At 40.3% G+C, this 19,940-nt stretch overlaps 1 protein-coding gene across 1 annotated transcript in view; it reads right to left on the bottom strand.

The window, feature by feature from the left end:
• Positions 1-16,101: 16,101 nt before the first annotated feature.
• PKP2 (plakophilin 2) overlaps positions 16,102-19,940 on the bottom strand; it is a 39,654-nt gene continuing 35,815 nt past the window's right edge. Inside the window, exons 11-13 of the mRNA XM_058022938.1 lie at positions 19,681-19,870; positions 17,865-17,952; positions 16,102-16,177 (exon numbers count right to left, since the gene is read on the bottom strand). Of these exons, the coding sequence (XP_057878921.1) occupies positions 16,109-16,177; positions 17,865-17,952; positions 19,681-19,870 (347 nt within the window). The 3' untranslated portion in view covers positions 16,102-16,108. The remainder of the gene's footprint in view (positions 16,178-17,864; positions 17,953-19,680; positions 19,871-19,940) is intronic.

The following is a 19,940-nucleotide window of genomic DNA, read 5'->3' on the forward strand; positions in this document are numbered from 1 at the left end:
AAGTCCTGAGCTCATCCAGAAGAGGAACCCAGGACAGCATTTCAAGGCTTTAAGTTACCAGGTGGAATCCAACCAATGTGGGTTTGTGAGTCACAGGTAAGACATGCTACTGCAGCTCTTCTGAGATTAGTGAAATAATGGGCTGTGATGTGTATCTTTATGTCTTGTTCAGTGGTTGTGTTCCTGACTCAGTGGGCAAGAGAATGCTTCCTGAAATTAATTGCTTTGGGGGCAATTTACATCATCCACGATCATGAAGCAATGTGAACAACAAAGCTTCTGGTTTTTTTCGCCTGCCTCAGGAGGAGGTGCAGGTCTGGCACCTGAGTCAAATGGCTTTGAGCAAGAGAAGACTTGAAAAGGATGATTCTTGTCCTCAGAAGGAAAGAGGAAGGGAGAAGCCCTGTCCAGACTAACATAAAAGGTTGAGTCCCACTCTCCTGGCTCACTGCATGAACAGAGCAAGGCAGCCTGGTGTGATGGGCAAGCATGCCAACACTGGAGACATTTTTTCCTGCAGTGCTTCTCTTCTGATCAGCAACACCAGGTTCAGGGGATCTGGCTCACTCTACCATTCCCTGAAAGCCCTGACCTGAAGGTGTGGATCACAATGATCTGACTGCCTGGGGACCTGCCATGGGACTCCACCTGACCAGAAGACACTTGATATATCAATAAATTGCACTAAATAATAGCAAGAAAGAGGGATATCTAAGAGGTCCAGTTGCTGTCCTTGTAGTCTTGATTTCTCATGAGGATGGCAGCAAGTGTCTCTCTCCTCTGAAGAGTAAGGTGCCCATCAGGGTGTCAGAGTCACAGCCAAGGTTGGTGACATGGCGAAGCAAAATGAGCAGGGACATCTCCAGAGCCTCAGCCTGTCCCTGGCTGTGTGTGCCTGCCCCAGTGAATGCCACACACACCTGCTACCCAGGTGAACTGGTTGTGGAGCTACAGGCTCAAGGAGCCTCAGCCAAGGTGGAAAATACAGAAAGAGGGGTCAAATAAATGCCAGAATTCATGCAAGGAGGCAGAGGGAAGGTAGGTCACGAGGGGGGAAAAGCAACCATTTAAGTTGGTTTAAACTAACACAAAACCACACTCTGGGCCAGCAGGGACATCCAGATTGAACAATAGGGTTTCTGTGTCCTGCATGATGAAGGCTGCTGTGATGGCTGCCTGCTTTTACTTTCCACAGTGAATATGTTCTAGCAAGATTTGAGCTTCTAAGTGCTCCACCAGCCTGCAGGATTTGAGCTTCTAGGTGCTCCACAAACCTTCTGCATGATCATGTGTTGATTAACCTCCCTAGGGAAGTATTGCAAGGACTGGCCATCATCAACTAGTCGAAAATGAGTCATTAAGCGTATCAGGCTGGAAAGGTGTTCTTTACAAAGGCATCATAAGTGCAATTAGCTGGTGGTTCATAACACCTTGAGGCTATCACTCTTTGGTTTAATTCATTTTTTTTCTCTTTAAGTTCAGTTCAGAGTCAATTAAATCTCACCTTAAATCACAGGCCATCTTTCTGCTTGCTGGGAGTCTTTTGCTGAGTTTGTGAGAAGATTCAGTGGTGAGGGCAACCAGGAAATTTACTTGTGTACCATTGCTGAATTCCAACAGGAGAAGTATTATTCAAATCTGGGTGACACCTAGTAAATCTTTAGCAGGCAATGAATGAGGCACTTTCAGACTGACCTTATTTTGTGTTGGAATGGAGGTTAATGTATCATCCCAGAGGTCGAGTTAGTTTGACTGATCTCTAAATTACTAACCTGCTTTTTACCCTCTCTAATGGCAAGTCCTGTGCTTACCATCCTGTGGCCCTTTGGAACCTTCTGCTGGAGATAACTGGTTATTTCCAGAGATTATGGCAGTTTACACATTCTAGAATGTGTCCTACCAAACCCTAAACACTGCAATATGTATTTTATTAGATTAGTGATGACTTTATTTTCCATCCAATCTGTCTTGTTTCATCCATTTCCTTTATCCAAATGAGGTCATTCATGCAGGATTTTTCATCCTCTTAGAGCACTGAGCCTATGGGAGAAGCTGGAAATGCTCTCATGTTTCTGAGTTGGCCAACTCCGGTGCTGTATACAAGGTTAACAAGAAAGGAGTTCAGCCACTGAAATTAGCACAGTTCCAACTTCTCTCGATGGTTTCTTAGCTGGACATGCCACAGGCTTGCTGGAATAATTTTTTCTGTTGGTCTTTGTAGTTCAGAAATGGAAGAGAATATACAACACAAGCAAAATAATGAGGAATAATTTTATTAGCACAAACACGAGGTGAGCATTCCCTGTGAAAGGAAGAAATCTGAGAGAAATCTGAGCAGATCTCAGCTTCTGCAAGGTAATTTCTGCAGAGCTATAAAACTACAGAGCTGAAATACCAAATGTTATGCTCTGTCTGAAAATCTGGTTGTTCTAATTAAGCTGTCTTCTTCCATTCTGGCCAAGTCAGAAATGTATTTTTCTTGAATGCTTAGAAGATGGTTTTAGTAGTGTCATTAAAGGAACTACATTTGCACAAGCCTTAATAAATTCTGAGTATGAGCTGACAGTTTGCAGTCAGGATCTTCAAACAGGAGATCTTAAAAAGAGCTGTTGGGTCCTGTCCTCCCTGGCAGGCAGACCTTCCTGGGCCATGTGTTCTTGTATTTTTTTCTGATTCTGGCAGAAGTGTTTTGGAAGATTGCGCTTTTATTATTAACATTATGAGAAGGGTACTCTGAAATACGAAGGGATTGTTTCTACCTGAACTGGGCTAGAACAACCAGCTGTTCTAGTCTACCTGAGCTATTTGCTCTTCTCATTCTCCTTTGCAATGTGAGGGACTGACAGTTGTTTTTCTGCATTTTCTGTATTCTTTCAGGTGCAGGGTGAATTTGCAGAGACAGCTGATAGGTCAATCATTGCTGCTCTTGTCCATGCAGAGTACATTTAAAATTAATATTTTAAATATGCCACTTTCTCACTTTTCTACAGTCAGCTCTTGGCATGGGGCCTCACTTTGTGGTCCCAAAAGCTCTGCAGATGTGCTTTAGAGGAAACAGCCAAAATGCAGCAGAAGCTCCTGTCTAAACTTGGCTCCTGAACACCTCCTTCCAGGATTGTGGGGAGGAGCTGCCAAATAAATTCTGCTCAGCTTTATCTCCGCATCTGGCTCTCTCCTGGCATGGGCTGGGCCTGTGCAGGGGGAAACAAAGCTACAGCTCCAGCAGAATGCTGAAATTTGGGAAATTAAAGCCCCCAGCCAAATGAAACTTGTAATTGATGTGTCCCTTTCGAGTGAGGGAATGGCTCAGGCAGGTTCAGCGTTCTGCCTGGGTTGCAGAACTGTTGTAATTATCCTGTGGGGTTTTTAATACTTCTGAGAAGAGGAAAAAAGGTGCACTAATTTTGAGAGCTACACTCTGTTGCCAATGTGCATCTGAGGGCATCTGAGCATTTCAGCCAGGTGAAGAATTTGTGAGCACTGAGGCTGGGTCAAAAATTGCTGTTGCCAGTGCAGGCTGAGTGAGTTTTGACGTAGTGTGACTTCTTCTGGACACAGACATTAGACTGTCATTGATAATGTAATTTAGTTGTTTGAAGATCAGATCCTTTCCCTCTGTTCCAATGCAGAGCATCTGCTGGAAACATGAGAGGATGGACTAAAAAAAAGGAATTGTACTGTTGGTCCTTCTTAACTTTCAATACTTAGCTTTTTTACCCCCCCTCATTCTCAAAGACATTCTGATTATAACCCTTGCACACAAATTGGTACAGATACACTCAAGCACACAGGTGTATTGAGAGAGACATTGGAATTTGGTGTGCTTGAATAGATTCCACACCTTTCCAGAAACAACCTAGATGATATGAAATCTCTCTTGGCAAAAGAATGCCCTTGAGGTATCATATTTGCATGAGGCAGCTCCTAAAATAAATATGCGTGGGAGTTGCTGAATATATTTAATCTACATTTGTCTGTCAGAAACAATAAATCTCAAAAAAAAAAGGAAAAAAAAATCTTTTTAGTTATTTAATCTTGAAGGTGAAGTAACACCCAACCAACTCCTGAACCTGCTGTGCAGATTGCAGACTGAATGCTTGTGAATGCTGCTGCTTCTGCTCAGAGCTTTCATGCTTTCTGATAGCAAGATTGATGAACAGCTATCAAATGCAATTTACCAGGAAGCAGCAAAATAAAAATAAAGCACTTTGTCTGAAACAGGTGCTCTCAATTCATGACACTATATTTTTATTTATTTATATATATTTATAATTATATTTTATTTATTTATATTTATTTTTATATATTTATTATATATTTATTTACCAGGAAGCAGCAAAATAAAAATAAAGCACTTTATCTGAAACAGGTGCTCTCAATTCATGTCACTATATTTTTATTTATTTATTTATATATATTTATAATTATATTTTCTTTATTTATATTTATTTTTATATATTTATTTATATAAAAATAAATATAAAATTACATATAAATTATAAAGTATATTATGTATTTATAATAATAATATAATATATTTATACATAATTTTTATATTATAAAGAAATTATATATAAAATTCTATATTTATATTTATATTTATATTTATATTTATATTTATATTTATATTTATATTTATATATAGATATAGATATGATCAATGTTTCCAAAAGCCAGACTAGTGCTTGGTGCATCTTCTGGTTGCCATCTTTGAAGGTCAGCACATCATCATTTCACATACTTGTGGCCTTCTGGAAAACAGAAATTTCCTTCCCCTGGGTGCAAAAAGGGTTCTTTTAATAAGATTTTTCGAAGCATTAACAAACAACAAACTACTACATCAATGCTTTGCTGAGGAAGTGGCTTGGATTGTCCCTGGAAAATGATCTGAGGTGGATTTTTGAAGGAATGGAGCTGTCCCTATGTGTTTGAGGTGGACAAGGTGAGGTTAGCTCAGCTCTTGCAGCTGATGCCAGGGCAAACCGCTTGTTTTGAAGGGCACCCTGTCCTGTCCCCAGGAGATTTCACTGATGCCCAGAGGCTTTCATTGATCTGACAGGTGAGCAACAATCAACAGAACACCTTTGGGTGTGGGAATGCAGGAAACTCCTCAAGAGCAGGTAAAACTTGTTCTTTTCCCACAGCACATTCTGAGCCATAGCACTAACACAGAGAATGAAGTTTAGGCACTCTGCTCAGGCTGTAATTTCCTTTTACTTTTGTACTTTGTAAGCAGAGGCTCAGATGTGCAATATTAAAGGGCAGTTCTGTACATAAGTGGCATTATATGCTTTTTTCTTAAAGTGCTTGCATGCTTTAGGAATAAAAAAATTCAAATTTTTATATGCAACTCTTGATGGCAACTAGGCTTCTTAAGGCTTCAAACATCCTGAAAGGAAGAATCCAGGCTACAGTTTTCCCTTATGACAAGGTTTTGATGCTTCCTAAACCACTTAATTCAGCTTACTCAGGGCCTGGGTTCTCAGGGCCGCTTGCATCTCAGGTTTGTAAGGACAGGACTAACTCCTCTATTAGTAATTACTGCTGATTAGTTGATGTATTTTTAAAGAACTTCAACTGAGGCTGGTCAATACAGCAGAGTTGCTGAGATCTGGGGATTTTAGCAGACAACCCTTAATTTTTACATCAGCTAAGGAGGAAACACAGGATTTATCTTGTGGAAAAACCATCTCCAACTTTATTGCTGCTGCTAGAATAGCAGATTGCTGCAGCATTCTGCCTTGGAGGCATAACAAATAAATTATTTCAGTATGAAGTTCTTTCCTGCAGTTTTGGGCTCTTCCCTCCTCAGTTATGATATCTTGTCCCCTCTCTTTGTTCAGCATTTAGTAAAAGACAGATACAGCACAAACATTACCTGCTCCACTGGTGTGTCTCAGGCCTTTCTCCATTCTCCTTACTTAAGTAGGAACAAGTTTTAAAATATGCTCTAAATAGGTTTAAAAATTTGCTCTCAGTATCCCTGGGCACTTTAATATATTGCTTGTTTTTATCTGGGTTCCCAGGTGAACCAGGACCTCTAACTCAGGCTGTTGAAAAAAAAAAAATGTCAGCAGAATTAAGCCTATTTCTAACTTATCATATTCATTACAAAATTAGCCCCAAAATTTCAAATAGTACATTTTAAATCTTCTCCCCTTTACCCTAATTTTAGTCTCTCTTTAAGAAAAGAAAAAAAAAAACACAAAAACCCATGGAGACCCATATACCAAAATGATTTTGTAATTGGAGACTTTAATGATAACTTCTAATATTTACTACTTAAAATTCTCATTAAAACTAACATGGCAACTTCAACAAGAAAAATGAGTTCCACATTATGCAAATATTTGCACGGGTGGACCAAGATTTGAATTTATCTGGATTATAGCTGGTGGAAACAGCCAAAGAACAAGGTCAAGTTTCCTCCTTGTGTCTGAGAGCTTTTTCACAGCTGACTGGGCTGCTCACTCATCAGCTGGGCAAGACCCAACATCCTTTAAGTTATCTTGAAGGGGGATGTGACTGCTGCTTTATGTGGGGGCTCACATGTAAAATCCTGATCAGGGAGCTGATTAAAGGAATTTCCAGGGCTGGCCTGCTCTGGCTGATGGGGACTATTCCTGCTGTAATGTGAGAGCTCTGCTGAAAGGAGAGCATAAAAGGATAAAAAGTATGGTGAAGGAAGCTGTCACCATCATGGAAAATCAAAAGTACAGCAAATTCTGAGAACAGATATGGGGGAGCTCTCTTAAAGTGGTGATTTTAAGACACACTTCAAGAAAGTCTGTAAGCAACTGGTTTTCCTCTCAAACCTGTGTTTTTCCTTTCAGGTATGGGTTAAATGAAATTTTTGGAGGCAGAAGTGATGGTTTGATTAGAACAGCAACAACAAAGAAGTACAGAAGCATTCAAAATTCTGAAAAATTTATCTGCTTTGCTGTGAAACTGAGCTTTGTGCTGGGCAATGAGAAAGGGATGAAGCAAACATCTTGTTCTGGTGTCCCTGGCCAATCCCAGTTAATGCTGATGTTAGCTGGAACTAATGTTGTTCTCTCTGCTTCACGCAGCTGGGCAGGGCCTCTCGGACTTTGAATTCCCAACCAGGGGATGAGTTTGCCTTCAAGGGGAAAATATTTACCAGTTCCCCAGTTAAAGTTACCTCAAAGATTTTTTTTCTATCCCCATAAAGCTAAACTGGTATCACTTTATGACCAGAAGTTTCAAAAACCTTAAGAAATTGTACTAAAGGGGAGCAACTGGAGCTGTAACCACTTGCACTGTGCACAGAATAGGAAATATTGAGTGGCCAGGCTGCTTTTTTCTTGCCAAGCCTTCCAAAATAGTAGGAATGGAGCATCTCTGAACTCTCTGGATTGCTGTTTCTAGCATGGCATCACTGTGCTGGTAAGAAATTTTTTCCTGATGCCCAACCTGAATCTCCCACACCTCAGCATGGTGCTGTTGCCCTGTTGCCCTTTGCTTCACTATAGTGGAATAAATTTGGTTCTGTACTCTCTGGGGCTTAGATGCAAGTATTTGTAGGTTGCTTAAAAAGTACAGTCCAATGAGCATGAATAATTTTTAAACAGTCCAAATGCTATGCTGCTTTATTTCTGGGGAAGAATATGAATTATAGCTTCAGTCATGGAAATCCTTTAACAGAATTTGAAAATCCAAGGTGTGATTTAATTTTGTTTTTTACAACTTGTAGTTTTACCATATCATTGTTTATACCAAACTACAAGCTCAGCTTTCACAGAAAATTTCCATCTTGTTCATCCTCCCCACCATCAAAAGCCCTTAAAGAGCTGTTTATGTGGACAGATGTCTCATATCAGTAGACTTTAAAAAAAAATACTCCAAACAGACTTTATAGTGCACACAGCAACCAGACAAATGCAAAGAACTGCACAGCACAGGTGTTAGAAAGCTTAACTCTCTCCTTATCTGCAAATGACAAGGGTCAGAGATACACAGGTGTGGTGGTGTTTGTGGACGAGGGAACAGATGGGAATCTTGACTCCATGTTTCAGAAGGCTGATAGAATAGAATAGAAATAATATAATATATAATATATAATATATAATAATATAATATATAATATATAATATATAATATATAATATATAATATATAATATATAATATATAATATATAATATATAATATATAATATATAATATAATAATGCAATATATATAATATTATATATTATATAATAATATAATATATAATATAACATTATATTTTGTATATAATATGTCATGTTATATTATATATATAATTTATATTAGTATCTATAATATAGTATATATAATGTTATAATATAACATTATATATAATATATAATATATAAAGTTATATTATATATATAATATTATAATATTATATTATGCATATAATGTTATATAATGTATATTATAACATAACATTATATGTGATATGATATGATATAATATGATATATGCTATACTAAAATTATACTAAAAGAAATAGAAAGAATTTCATCAGAAGGCTAGCAAGGAATGAGTAATGAAATCTCATGACAGACTCAGAGAGTCTGACACAGCTGGCTGTGATTGGCCATTAATTAAAAACAATTCACATGTGGGTAAACAATTCTCCAAATCACATTCCAAAGTAGCAAAACATGGAGAAGCTGAAGCTTCCCAGCTTCTCAGGAGAAAAAAATCCTGGCAATGGGATTTTTCATAAAATATGAGAGTGACGCACAGGTTTGAAGAAGTCATAGCAGGAAGGAGCAGCTGGCAGATGATGCAGTGTGGGAATAATCTGGTAAATTCAGCCATGGGGGACAGCCAGTGCAGGTGAGTGCCCTCTTATCAGGAGGAAACGTGAGCATGCAGGGCTGTCAAATACCAGTTTTCTCAGAAATGCTGGAGCTGGGCTGTTTCCACCAACCATTGGGCCACAGTTTCTGAGAAATATGTGTGGGCAATTAGAGGACTCCAACAACTGGAATAATATTGCTGAAGATGCTTCCCATGAAAGCTCTTTAGGGAATGATGAATAGTAAATGAGGACAAGATCTTTATGACAAGGAGTTTCAAAACCCTAAAGAAATTGTACTAAAGGGGAGCAACTGGAGCTGTAACCACTTGCACTGTGCACAGAATAGGAAATATTGAGTTGCCAGGCACAGCTCTCTTGTCCCTTCAGAACTTTCCTTCCATGTGAAGGAAGTTTCAGTGAGCTGAATCTCCTGGTGAATCCCTCGTAGCCCTGGGAGCCACCTCTCTATCAGCACAGCTACTGTTGAAATGAAGGACACAAAGAGATGTAAATTACTTTGTTTTGGAAAGAAAATCCTCAAGCCACACCTGAAACATCCTTTGTTTTGGGATCTTCCTTTCCCTCAACCCTGTGGGGAATTTCCTGTGTCTGAGGTTTTGGGTTTTATGGAGGTAAGCAAAGTGTTACTCTGACTTCACTGCTGGATGTAGAGGAGATGGAGCTGACTTTGGTGTGGGAGCACAGAGGGCACTGCTGGATTATTCCTGGATTTTGGTGTGGGAGCAGAGAAGGAACTGCTGGATTATTTCTGGTTTCATCTTTGTCACCTTCAGAGGCAGAACAAAACCAGTTTGTACTTTATAGCATGCCTGCACATTTCAGCATGCCTGCTGTACACAGGGCATCCTGAAAAAGCAGGAATTGATTTGTCTTGGAAGAGGCTGGGCAAGAATCATATTTTTCTTAGTTTAGGAGGAGAGTTATTGTTAGAGCCCAGAAAGAATGTTGGCAAGATCTTCACAGAAACTCCCCTCTTCTTTTCCTCTTCCTTACCCTGAAAAAGCTATTGTTAAATGGCATGCATGTAAAAATTAAACTGTCCCCTTCCAGAAAGGGAATTCTGCTTAAAGGACAGCATCATAAGTGTAAACTTTGGGCTATTTCCTGTCCTTTTGGTGATGCTGTCAGCAGTCACGAGGGTGTCTTCTGGCCCAAACCACAGGGTCAGGAGCATTTAACAAGAATTTCATGTTTTACTAGAATTGTGGTAAAATATTTTTCAGGCTTGAGATGTTACACTGATTTTAAATTTTATTTTTGCTTTGTGTCTATTGAGAAAAAAAAAATTCTAGCCAAGGTCTCAGTGCCTGACTGCAGGAGGGGAAACAGTGACAGAGCAAAATATGCATCTACCACAGGTGGTTGGTTTGAACAGGTGAGAGATCAGGGATCAGCCCTGTCCAGGGCTACACCTTCACTACCTTGGTTTTCTTTCCTGTTGGCAATCAGCTCACTGCTGTTTGCTCACTTTAATGGCTTTTGTCTCTCTCTCTCTCTTTTTTTCAATGCCTATTTAACAAATCTATATCTGTAGCCACTACAGTGGGTATGAAGAACATGAGGCTGCTTTGTAAAACACAGATTTTACAAAGCGCCATTACCAGATAAACTAAATAGCTCTTCTTTTATAGCATATTATAGACTGTAGAATTTATTGTGGCTTATTTATTATCCCTAATAACCCTCACAATAACTTAATTACAACCCTGATGTAATGGTGAATTTGTCCACCTCTCTGCAACACAGCAGAAAATTACAGATGTGATCAAGAAATGTGTCCTTGGAGGGTGGGTAATTCACGTATTCAGGAGGAATTCTTTCAAAGGCCTCTGCTCCAGTCTTTCACCCCAGAAGACAATCTTCCCTCCATCTCTTTGTGTCATTTTAACTGTGCCAAATCTTCTTCAATAACACTTCTGGAAGAATATTGCTGCTATCCAAGGCACCAGTTTTTCACTTCCAGGTTTTAAGTAATTCCAGGTCAAGCAGTAGTACCCCTAAAACAAAACAAAACAAAACAAAACACAAAGCCGCACTGCAATGCTGGTGCAAATATTGATTTGTAGATTCTCCTTTTTATCACCATGTATTTACATCATCAGACCTGAGCTTCTCATTCCAGCCTCCCTTTGTGTTAAAAACTCTTACCTTTTGTCCATATGCTTTTAAAATAACAAATATTATCCTATTACAAAAATAGTATTTCAAGGTTATGTGTTTTATATTATCCTATTATAAAAATAGTATTTCAAGGGCATCATATGTTTAGAGCACTTCTTTTTCCCAGCATCAGGAAAGAAAAAACTCCTTAAGAATCCCCATTTTAATTTTTATAAAGACATAATACCTCCCAGGCTCTCACTGCAGCATCCTGTGTGCTGCAGTAACTGCAATGCAAAGGTTGCTGAGCATTTCTCCAGTCTTTAACAACTGTGCAGGGTTTAAACTCATTCAGTTTGTAACGGGGCTAAGAGTTTTGGGTTAAAACTCAAGTGTGCTCATGTGTCCTAAGGCACAGTGTGCTTTCCAGGCAGAGTTCAGCACTGATACTACAACATTACTGATTTATTTTTTTGTTCTTCCAAGCCAAACACAGCCTGGAACCCATTTTCTTATGGCCTTCATGGGCTTCAGAAAGTTTCTGAACTTTTTGAAAGATTTTACCCTTCTTGGCCTATCACTATTATTTTTCTGTGGCTCAGACATAGCTGTTTCTCTTTCTGGTAAAAACACAGTAAGGATGTATTTTTGAGGGCAAAAAATGCCTTTAAATTTCTCTATTACTGAGGAAGACCTTAAGTCTCTTACTGAAGTTGCAGGAGGACCCAGATGTTTAAGTAGTGCTGTAAAGAAGAGCAGGGTGGGAATTCTGGGGACCCAGCTGCTTTCAGGGTGTGAGTGGTGATAGTTTGACTCATAGTCCTAAAGCTGATTACAAATTAAAGCATGCAAAACACTGATACCATGGGGTATTTGTAGTATTTGCAAATTTGGGGTATTTGCTCTAAATTGTGGCTGCTAAGAACATGCCTGCTTCCTCTTTTCTGTACCTGTGCACATTTAGGCTGGTCTGAGAGAGGACTAAGAATAACAAGATACTAAGAGGATGGGAGCTTAATAATTGGAAAACTGTTAAAGAAATGTCAAGTACCTAAACTTGAATTATTTACAGTTACATTGGGACTGGAAGATAGAGCTGAAGGAAGGATGCAGGCAAATTCTAATTTCTGATAAGCCTAGAATGCCTCTAATGTGTATTTTGGGCTGTTTTTAGCTCTGAACACATGAAATAAGACAAAAATAGTTTATTTCCCCTTCATATGCAAACCTATAAATATATCCAGAGTAAGCCTGCAGAGAAAGGCAACCCCTGATCTGTGTACAGCATCTGCACTGAAGCCCTTTTGGATTTTTGTGTATTTGAGCAAATCTCTCTGCTGGGATTCCACTGTGTAACATCTACACCAATATTCCAGGCATGACTCTCATGGTTGCACCAATATCTGATGTTTCAGGGCTTGCCCTTGGTGTGCTGTGATGGAAATATGCATTTCCTCTGGTCTGACTGCTGTTTGCAGATCTCTGTCTCCTATCAGATCACCTTGAGGTGGTGTTATCTTGCCCATGGGATGGGTCTGGAGCATGAGTCAGGAATGTAAACTGAGGTTTTAATCAGCAGGACCTTGAGTAAAGGAGTGGAGGAGCAGCTGCAGGAGTTGGAATAGCTTGGGAAGCAGCAGTTCCCAACACTTTGCATGGCTTGTGCATGACTCAGTGTGTGACTGCTCATCAGGGCAGCTCCTGAAGCACCCCCAGGAGGGCTGGGAGAGAGGGCTGGGGTTCCGTGTGCGGCTTTTGATGGTGCCAGCTCATTCCAGTTCTTTTATGGGCCCAGAAGGGGAGGCTGAACCTCTCTCAATAGATAGCATGTACTTTCTCTAAAGAAAAACCCCACAAAAAAGACAAGTAACCCAAACCCTGTGTCCGTGCACGATATAATGCAATTATTTTGTATAATTCTAGAATTATTCACATAATTCTAGAATTATTTCACATAATTCTAGAATTATGGAAATAATTCTAGAATTATGTAAAATAATTCTAGAATTATTTTACATAAATTCTCTTTAGGAAAGGAGGGAGAAGGAAAAGTACTTATGTTTAGGAGCAGTGGCAGTAGAAAATAAGGTAGGAGGATGAAATCAGGAAATGAATGATTAATTCTCTGGTAATGTCTATAATCTACTACAAAAATATCTGTACTATTTAAGAGTTTCTACTAAAACAATTCTGTGGAAGGTGGTTGCCCTAGGTTGTGGTTAGGACACAAGACAAGAGGACCTGGGGTAAGTTCCTTGTTCAGCCAAAAAACTCTTTGGGCACTGCTCAGCATTTTTAAATGCCAGGTTTCCAATCTCCTCTCAGGAACAGAGCAAGTGGGAATGTTCTATTTCTCAGAACCACGACTATGGTGAGGCTGATTTAATTATTTTTGAGATCTCCAGTGGCCCATGGTGAAGTTTACTGGAAAATACCAATTAAAAAGAAGTGAAAAAAGCAGATTGTGGGTTTGACAGGTCAGCAAAACTGGGCAAAGAAATTATTTTCAGGAGGCCTCTGATGCCAACAGGAGCATTACACAGCTTGCCTTCAGTAACACTGTGCTGTAGCAGGAAAATCTAAGTCTCTATACCCAGATTTTATTGAAAAATGGGTTTGCCCTTTTGAAGGAAGGGCTAAGGCTTAAAAATACATTTGCTGCATCCCAGCCAAGTAGGTTCACTAATAACAAAAAGACCAAAGACAGCTTTTTTGCATTAGAGCAAGCATTTATTATTTCTCTGCTTTGTTTTCTTTGGAGCCCTGCTGAAATGTTTTTGATTGCATCCAAGTAGGAGATCAGTTGTAATAAGGTGTGTCTCATGTTTCTCCTGTTGCTGCCAGGACTGAGATAATTCCTTGTGACTTTTGAACACTGCTTTGATTTTAAAGGGGCACTATCATGGATTCATTTTGGTTGAAGAGGACCTTTAAAATCACTGCACCAATGGAAACAACCCAAAAACTCTGTGTTTCCTTTTTAAGGACATCTTACTGAGAGGTACACATATATTTAAAAGTACCCAACACCATTGCTTGTTTTGTTTCTTAAATACCATGTGAGTTTAATGAGCCTTTCCAAAATGCATGAGCCTTTCTAAAAGCTCTCTTCTTGATCTTTTAGACTGCAATTCTTCATTCAGGTTTACTCTTCCTGTATTAATTTTGCCTACCACTTCTTTTGGGCAATAAAAAGAGACTTGTCCAAGTTTGCTGGTGTTCATTCTTTCATGGCACAAGCAGAGTTACTTGGGTTAACAAGTTAGAAGACAAAGTTGGATTTTAATTGTCTGTTTTCTATCATATTTGAAAAAGTTATAAAAACAATTCCCTCAGTGTGTGGTGCTGTAAATTCCTTTTTCCCCGCGTTGTTTTTGGATCTGCAGTATTTTGAATATGACATCCTGCAAAAAAATAATAGTATTTTTAAAACCTCCTACTGGAGGGCATTTGATTTGAGTTACTCAGAGCAAACGTGCAGGACTAAGAGCCCTCTGAAAATGATCAGTGACAGGAAAGCAGCGTTGTTTGCTTCCCTGCCCGGGGCACATTCTGTCTGTCCTGTGTGCACGTGTGGGGTTTCTGGGACTCCTTGGAGAGCTGTGGGATCTGCCAGCAGAACTGAGCTCCCAGATATGCAGGAGTATGTTTGGACACGGTGCAGTGGTACAACACACTGGTTCTAAATGTCTGGTAGGAGCCAGACCTTCAGCCAGGAGTGTTGGAATGAGGAGGGCTGGTGACCTCCCCTTTGAGGTCCCTACTCTCAGGATTTTGCTCCGTCTCCTTCGGGACAAGTTCAGCAGTGAGGGCACAGGATGGGCTCTGCTGGAGCAGCAGGGCTTGTAAACACACATGACAAAATATCCACTGCCATAAAGGTAGCTCACCTACCCTGATTGCAGAAGAGTAATGCCAGATCACACCTGCTGATAACCCAGCAGAAATAAATTCTTATTTAGATAATAATCTCCTGCTGGTTTAATGGACAGCCCAACCCCTGGGTTTGTGGGTTTTTTTGAGAGAAATCTGACTTACTAAATGCAGCAGCTAGGTTTTTTTTTTTAAGTGCTTCTTTACCATGTTGAGCATCATATAATGAAAACCTGAGCCTTCAGGTCCTCAGGAATTTTTTTCCCTCCTATTACCTACTCCCACTTGTGCAGGCATAGTCCCAAAGTCATCACATTGCATGTAATTGCTGTAGGGAGAATGATCATTTCAAATAAGAGAATATGAAGCAGGATCAGATGAATTCCTTAATCAGCACAGAACCCAGCCCCTTGTGTGTGTCTGTTACTTCAAAAATAAAGGCAAGACTCCACTCCCTTTATTATATATAGATTATCAACAGAATTGTTTGAAATTGCAATTTTCTTAAAATAATAATTGAAACACCCACAAATAATTTCTCCACCAACTAGCAAAGAATGATGAGATTGAGTTCAGCCCAAAGTGTCTGAAATACAGTGCCTTAAACCTAGTGGTTCTAGTTAAAATCCTTTCAGGACACAGTTGTGAAATGCAACAGCCATGTGAGGGAGGATGAGAGGAGCAAGGGATGGTAAGAACTATGTAAAATCAGTTTTGCTGCTGTTGCTGATGAAATCTCAAAGGAAAGAAGCTTAAGAACCAGTGAGCCCATGAAAATAAGCAATACAAAAATAGTAATTTTAACTTCATTGGTGCTTTTATAATTCATGTAGTGAAACAGCTTCTTGTGCATACTCATAGAGTCTGGAGATTCTTATTCAGCTGTGTGAAGAAAAGAAATAGTGGAAAACGACTAAATTCTGAGCAGTGCACTTGATGCTTACCCACCGTAGAAAACTTTTGGTATAAAACAGTCTGAAAAGAATCTGCTGCCCACCAGCATTTCAAACTCCTCTGTATGGAACAAAGGCAGTCACCTGGAGCTCTGACTCCTGCTAAACCTGGATGAAACTTCACCTCAGCCATCCCAGAGAATCCATCTTTGGTTATTCTTGTACTGACATTTGTATTGATGTTGATATACTGGTGTTGATGCTGTCAGTGACAACGATGTGATGAGGATTAAAAACTCAAAATAGCCACTCAAATCTTTATAGCAAATCAGCTCCCTTTTTTCTGAGATGCTTTGTGGATCATGCTGGTGACACCAGCCCTGTGACGTGTAGGATCTCTGTTCTCCTGGTGCTGTGCTCTGGAAATTCAATCTTTCAGCGAGTTGTAGGCTTTTGTGGTCCTGCTGTTGACAAAATCTGCCTTCTTGAAGTCAGCCTTTGGAAGGGAAGAAACACAACAGTTCATTACTTTCAGTGCTGTTTCCCTTTCTGTTGAAAACACAGTAAGGACACATTTTTGAAGGCCAAAAAATGCTTTTAGATTTCTCTAGAACGAAAGGAAGACCTTAAGTCTCTTACTGAAGTTGCAGGAGATACCCAGATGTTTAAGCAGTGCTGTAAAGAAGAGCAGGGTGGGGATTCATTATCTTCAGTGCTGATTCTGCAAGGGAAGGGTGGCTCCAGCTGCCTAAAAGCCGGATAAGGAGCCATGGCAGGGGTCTAGCAGGGTCCTGAGCACTCACAGGGACAGAACAAGCTCGTTTAGCCAGGATAGATGAGAGGGTAATTGGAATTGCTGACCTCCCTCCACTGTCTGTACCAGGAGCCTGTTCTTCCACCTCAGCTCTAGACACTCCTAACTTTCAGGTGACTAACAGCTGAGATAAACCTATCTGTCAGAACAAAGAACACAGGGCAATGCCAAAATGACTCAGGATTTTATCTGTTTCATTTGATAAGTGATTTCTGTGGCTTATTAGACTGAAGTTTCAAGACTGTCTGGGCATTAGGTTTTTCTGAAGTTTTCAGTGCCATACCTGGTGTCTCTAGGGGACATGGTTTGCATAGGAAGAGCAAATAATCAGCATTTTGGAAAATCAGGTCAGACCTTTCCTAAACTACCAGTAAATTCAAAAAATTCATAAAATTCATGCCATCGGGGATACTGCTGATGGTATGATAAATTTATTGTATGGTAAATTCAGGAATGCAGTTGTAAAAGAAACAGAGACAACTAGTTAGGAATTTATATGGCCCAACAGCCTTATTCTGGAACACAGATTTCTGGTTTGTGGGGCCATACCTGCTAAGTGTGATGCAACACTGTTAAAGTTTATGCTAAGAAAGTTTTTTGGAGCAAATTTCAACAAAAAAAAATCTACAAAGAGAAACATCTAATAACAAGTGCTATGGGAAACTATGGCAAATGGGACAGTTTTAGATTATAGGGAATTTGAAGTGACAAATTCTGAACAGCAAACACACAAAGATTGAAAACAGTTTGAGATAGATGCAGGGTGAAGGTTGGTAGGTGGAAGTTAACTCAGCTGAGGGTTGGAAAAGCAGGCACAGAGCTTTAAAAAAACCAAACTGGTTTGTGGCAGACTCATGCTGGCCATTTTTTGTTTGATCTGACTATGGCAGTAAACGTTTGCCACCAGCTTTCCCAGGCCCTGGGTTTTGTGTGACTATAACCTGGGCTGTGCAAACAGCAAGGAGAACAGAGCTGCTCTGCTTTTAGAGCAGGGAGCTGCCTGCCCTGCCCTTGGCTTTGCTGCCACTTCTGTGGTTTCTCTGTGCCAGGCTGGCTCAGCCACTGTGGATGGGCATCACCTCCACTCTGCATCACTTCCCACCACCTGACACTGCTGGCAGGAGCAGCAAAGCTTTTCATAAGCTTTACAAGTGGATATAAAACCACAGAAGGAGAGAACATGAACACAGAGGAGCAAAAATGAAGGCCATGCATTACTTATACACAAGTAAATAAGAAAACCAAATTCAGGCACCACTTGAATCCTACCACAGGTTGATTCTTAAATGCATAGGAGTGCTAAGGGCCCCAGAGGACAAATGAAAGGGTTTTAGGTCTGAAGGAACAGATTATTTTCGTTTGTGCTTACCTTTTTGTAGGCACTGTGGAGATCGGTGTGTAACCACAGGGAGTAGAGGAGCACTGAAGCAGCCCTGCTGGCTTTGCTGAACATATTGCTGCCATTTTGCAAAAAAGAATGATAGAACAAATTTAAATTCCCACATCATAAGCATGGTGCATGTACAGACCTCAGCAAACATAACCTCACAGCATTTGTTTTATCTCTCTTTACTCCTAAGTGCTGTTTTGCCACCCTTTAGGAATTGTAGCACCTTTCAGGCTGTCCTCATTACTGAAACAAATGAAACATGCTCCCTGCTCCACTCATTCTTCAAACTTAGGGGGAAATCAAGTGCTCTGTAGCCTACATCTTACAGCAGCTATCATATTGTGCACTTTCAGCTGAGGAAAATAACCTCAGCACAACAACCATTTGAAAGAATCTTTCCAGTAGGTAAAATCTCTTGTTAGTTAAACAGGATTTAAACTATTCAGGTCTTCATGAGGCCTCCTTTACTGAAATTTTTTTCCTCTTTCATTTTGCAAAGAGAGAGCAAGGCAAATGGAATAGTTACCCATATTTTTAAAACATTATTTATCTTTGGAGTAAATATTAATTGCATTTCTTTACATATTAAAGAACCGTTAAATTTTGAATCTGTTCTCTAAAATGCCAATATGTTATTTTTAAGTACAGATCTATAGGTTCTATAAAATGCATCCCTGTACTTTATTGCTGAAGTTTATCAGGGCTGTGTTACAATGAACAGGAAAGACATTTTGGGTACAGATGAGATCTGCTGATCAGTCATTACATGTATGTCAGAATACAGAAAATGTGGTGCAGTTATCTTCTGAGGAGTTATTTAAAATGCTTTAATATTATTAGTAATTTTATATGCGTAAATTATATAAATTAAATTATATAAATTTATATAATATTAAATGCTTTAATATTATATAGTTATTTCAATGCTTTAAATAAGGGCCATTTAAAATGCTGGAACCTGGTGAGTTTAGAGATGGGAGAGTTGTCCTGAGAGATCTTTCTGTATTTCACAATCAGTGCTATTCTATTCACATCCCTTGTTCAGGCTGTCCTGTATTTTGAGATGAAGCTTTTTTTCCCTAGAGGGGCAGAGGTTGCAGTTTCTTTTTTGCCTGGGGACAGAGTGAGTCTTGTGGAGCACTTACCTGTCCTTGATGCTGATGGCAATGACCTTGAGGAGCCATCAGGTCACTGATGCTGATGGCAATGACATTGTGGAACCCTCACCTGTCATTAAGGCTGATAGCAATGACCTTGAGGAACCCTCACCTGTCATTGATGCTGATGGCAATGACCTTGAGTAGCCATCAGGTCACTGATGCTGATGGCAATGACCCTGAGGGGCCCTCACCTGTCGCTGATGCTGATGGCAATGACCTTGGAGCTCATGGAGCCCTCACCTGTCACTGATGCTATGGCAATGACCCTGAGGAGCCCTCACCTGTCGTTGATGGTGATGGCAATGACCCTGAGGAGCCCTCACCTGTCACTGACGCTGATGGCAATGACCCTGAGGGGCCCTCACCTGTCGTTGATGGTGATGGCAATGACCTTGGGGCTCATGGAGCCCTCACCTGTCACTGATGCTATGGCAATGACCCTGAGGAGCCCTCACCTGTCACTGATGGTGATGGCAATGACCTTGGGGCTCATGGAGCCCTCACCTGTCACTGATGCTATGGCAATGACCCTGAGGAGCCCTCACCTGTCACTGATGGTGATGGCAATGACCTTGGGGCTCATGGAGCCCTCACCTGTCACTGATGCTATGGCAATGACCTTGAGGAGCCCTCACCTGTCGTTGATGCTGATGGCAATGACCTTGGGCAGGCCGTGGGCGCTGAGCAGCAGCCGCGCGTTGTGCGAGCTGCCCTGGGTCAGGTTGAACAGGGTGTAGCAGATGGATGCTGTGGTTTCACAGGCCACCTCACAGCCTGGCACACCCTCGGGCAGGATGGACACCAGGTCAGGCAGGACTTCTCTGGCTGCAGGGTGGGAGAGAGACAAGCAATTCCATTACTACAGGAGTAGATTTAGATTATTCCTTCCATTCTC

This window comes from Melospiza georgiana, chromosome 4 (genome assembly GCF_028018845.1).
Source record: "Melospiza georgiana isolate bMelGeo1 chromosome 4, bMelGeo1.pri, whole genome shotgun sequence".
Classification (NCBI taxonomy): Eukaryota; Metazoa; Chordata; class Aves; order Passeriformes; family Passerellidae; genus Melospiza; species Melospiza georgiana.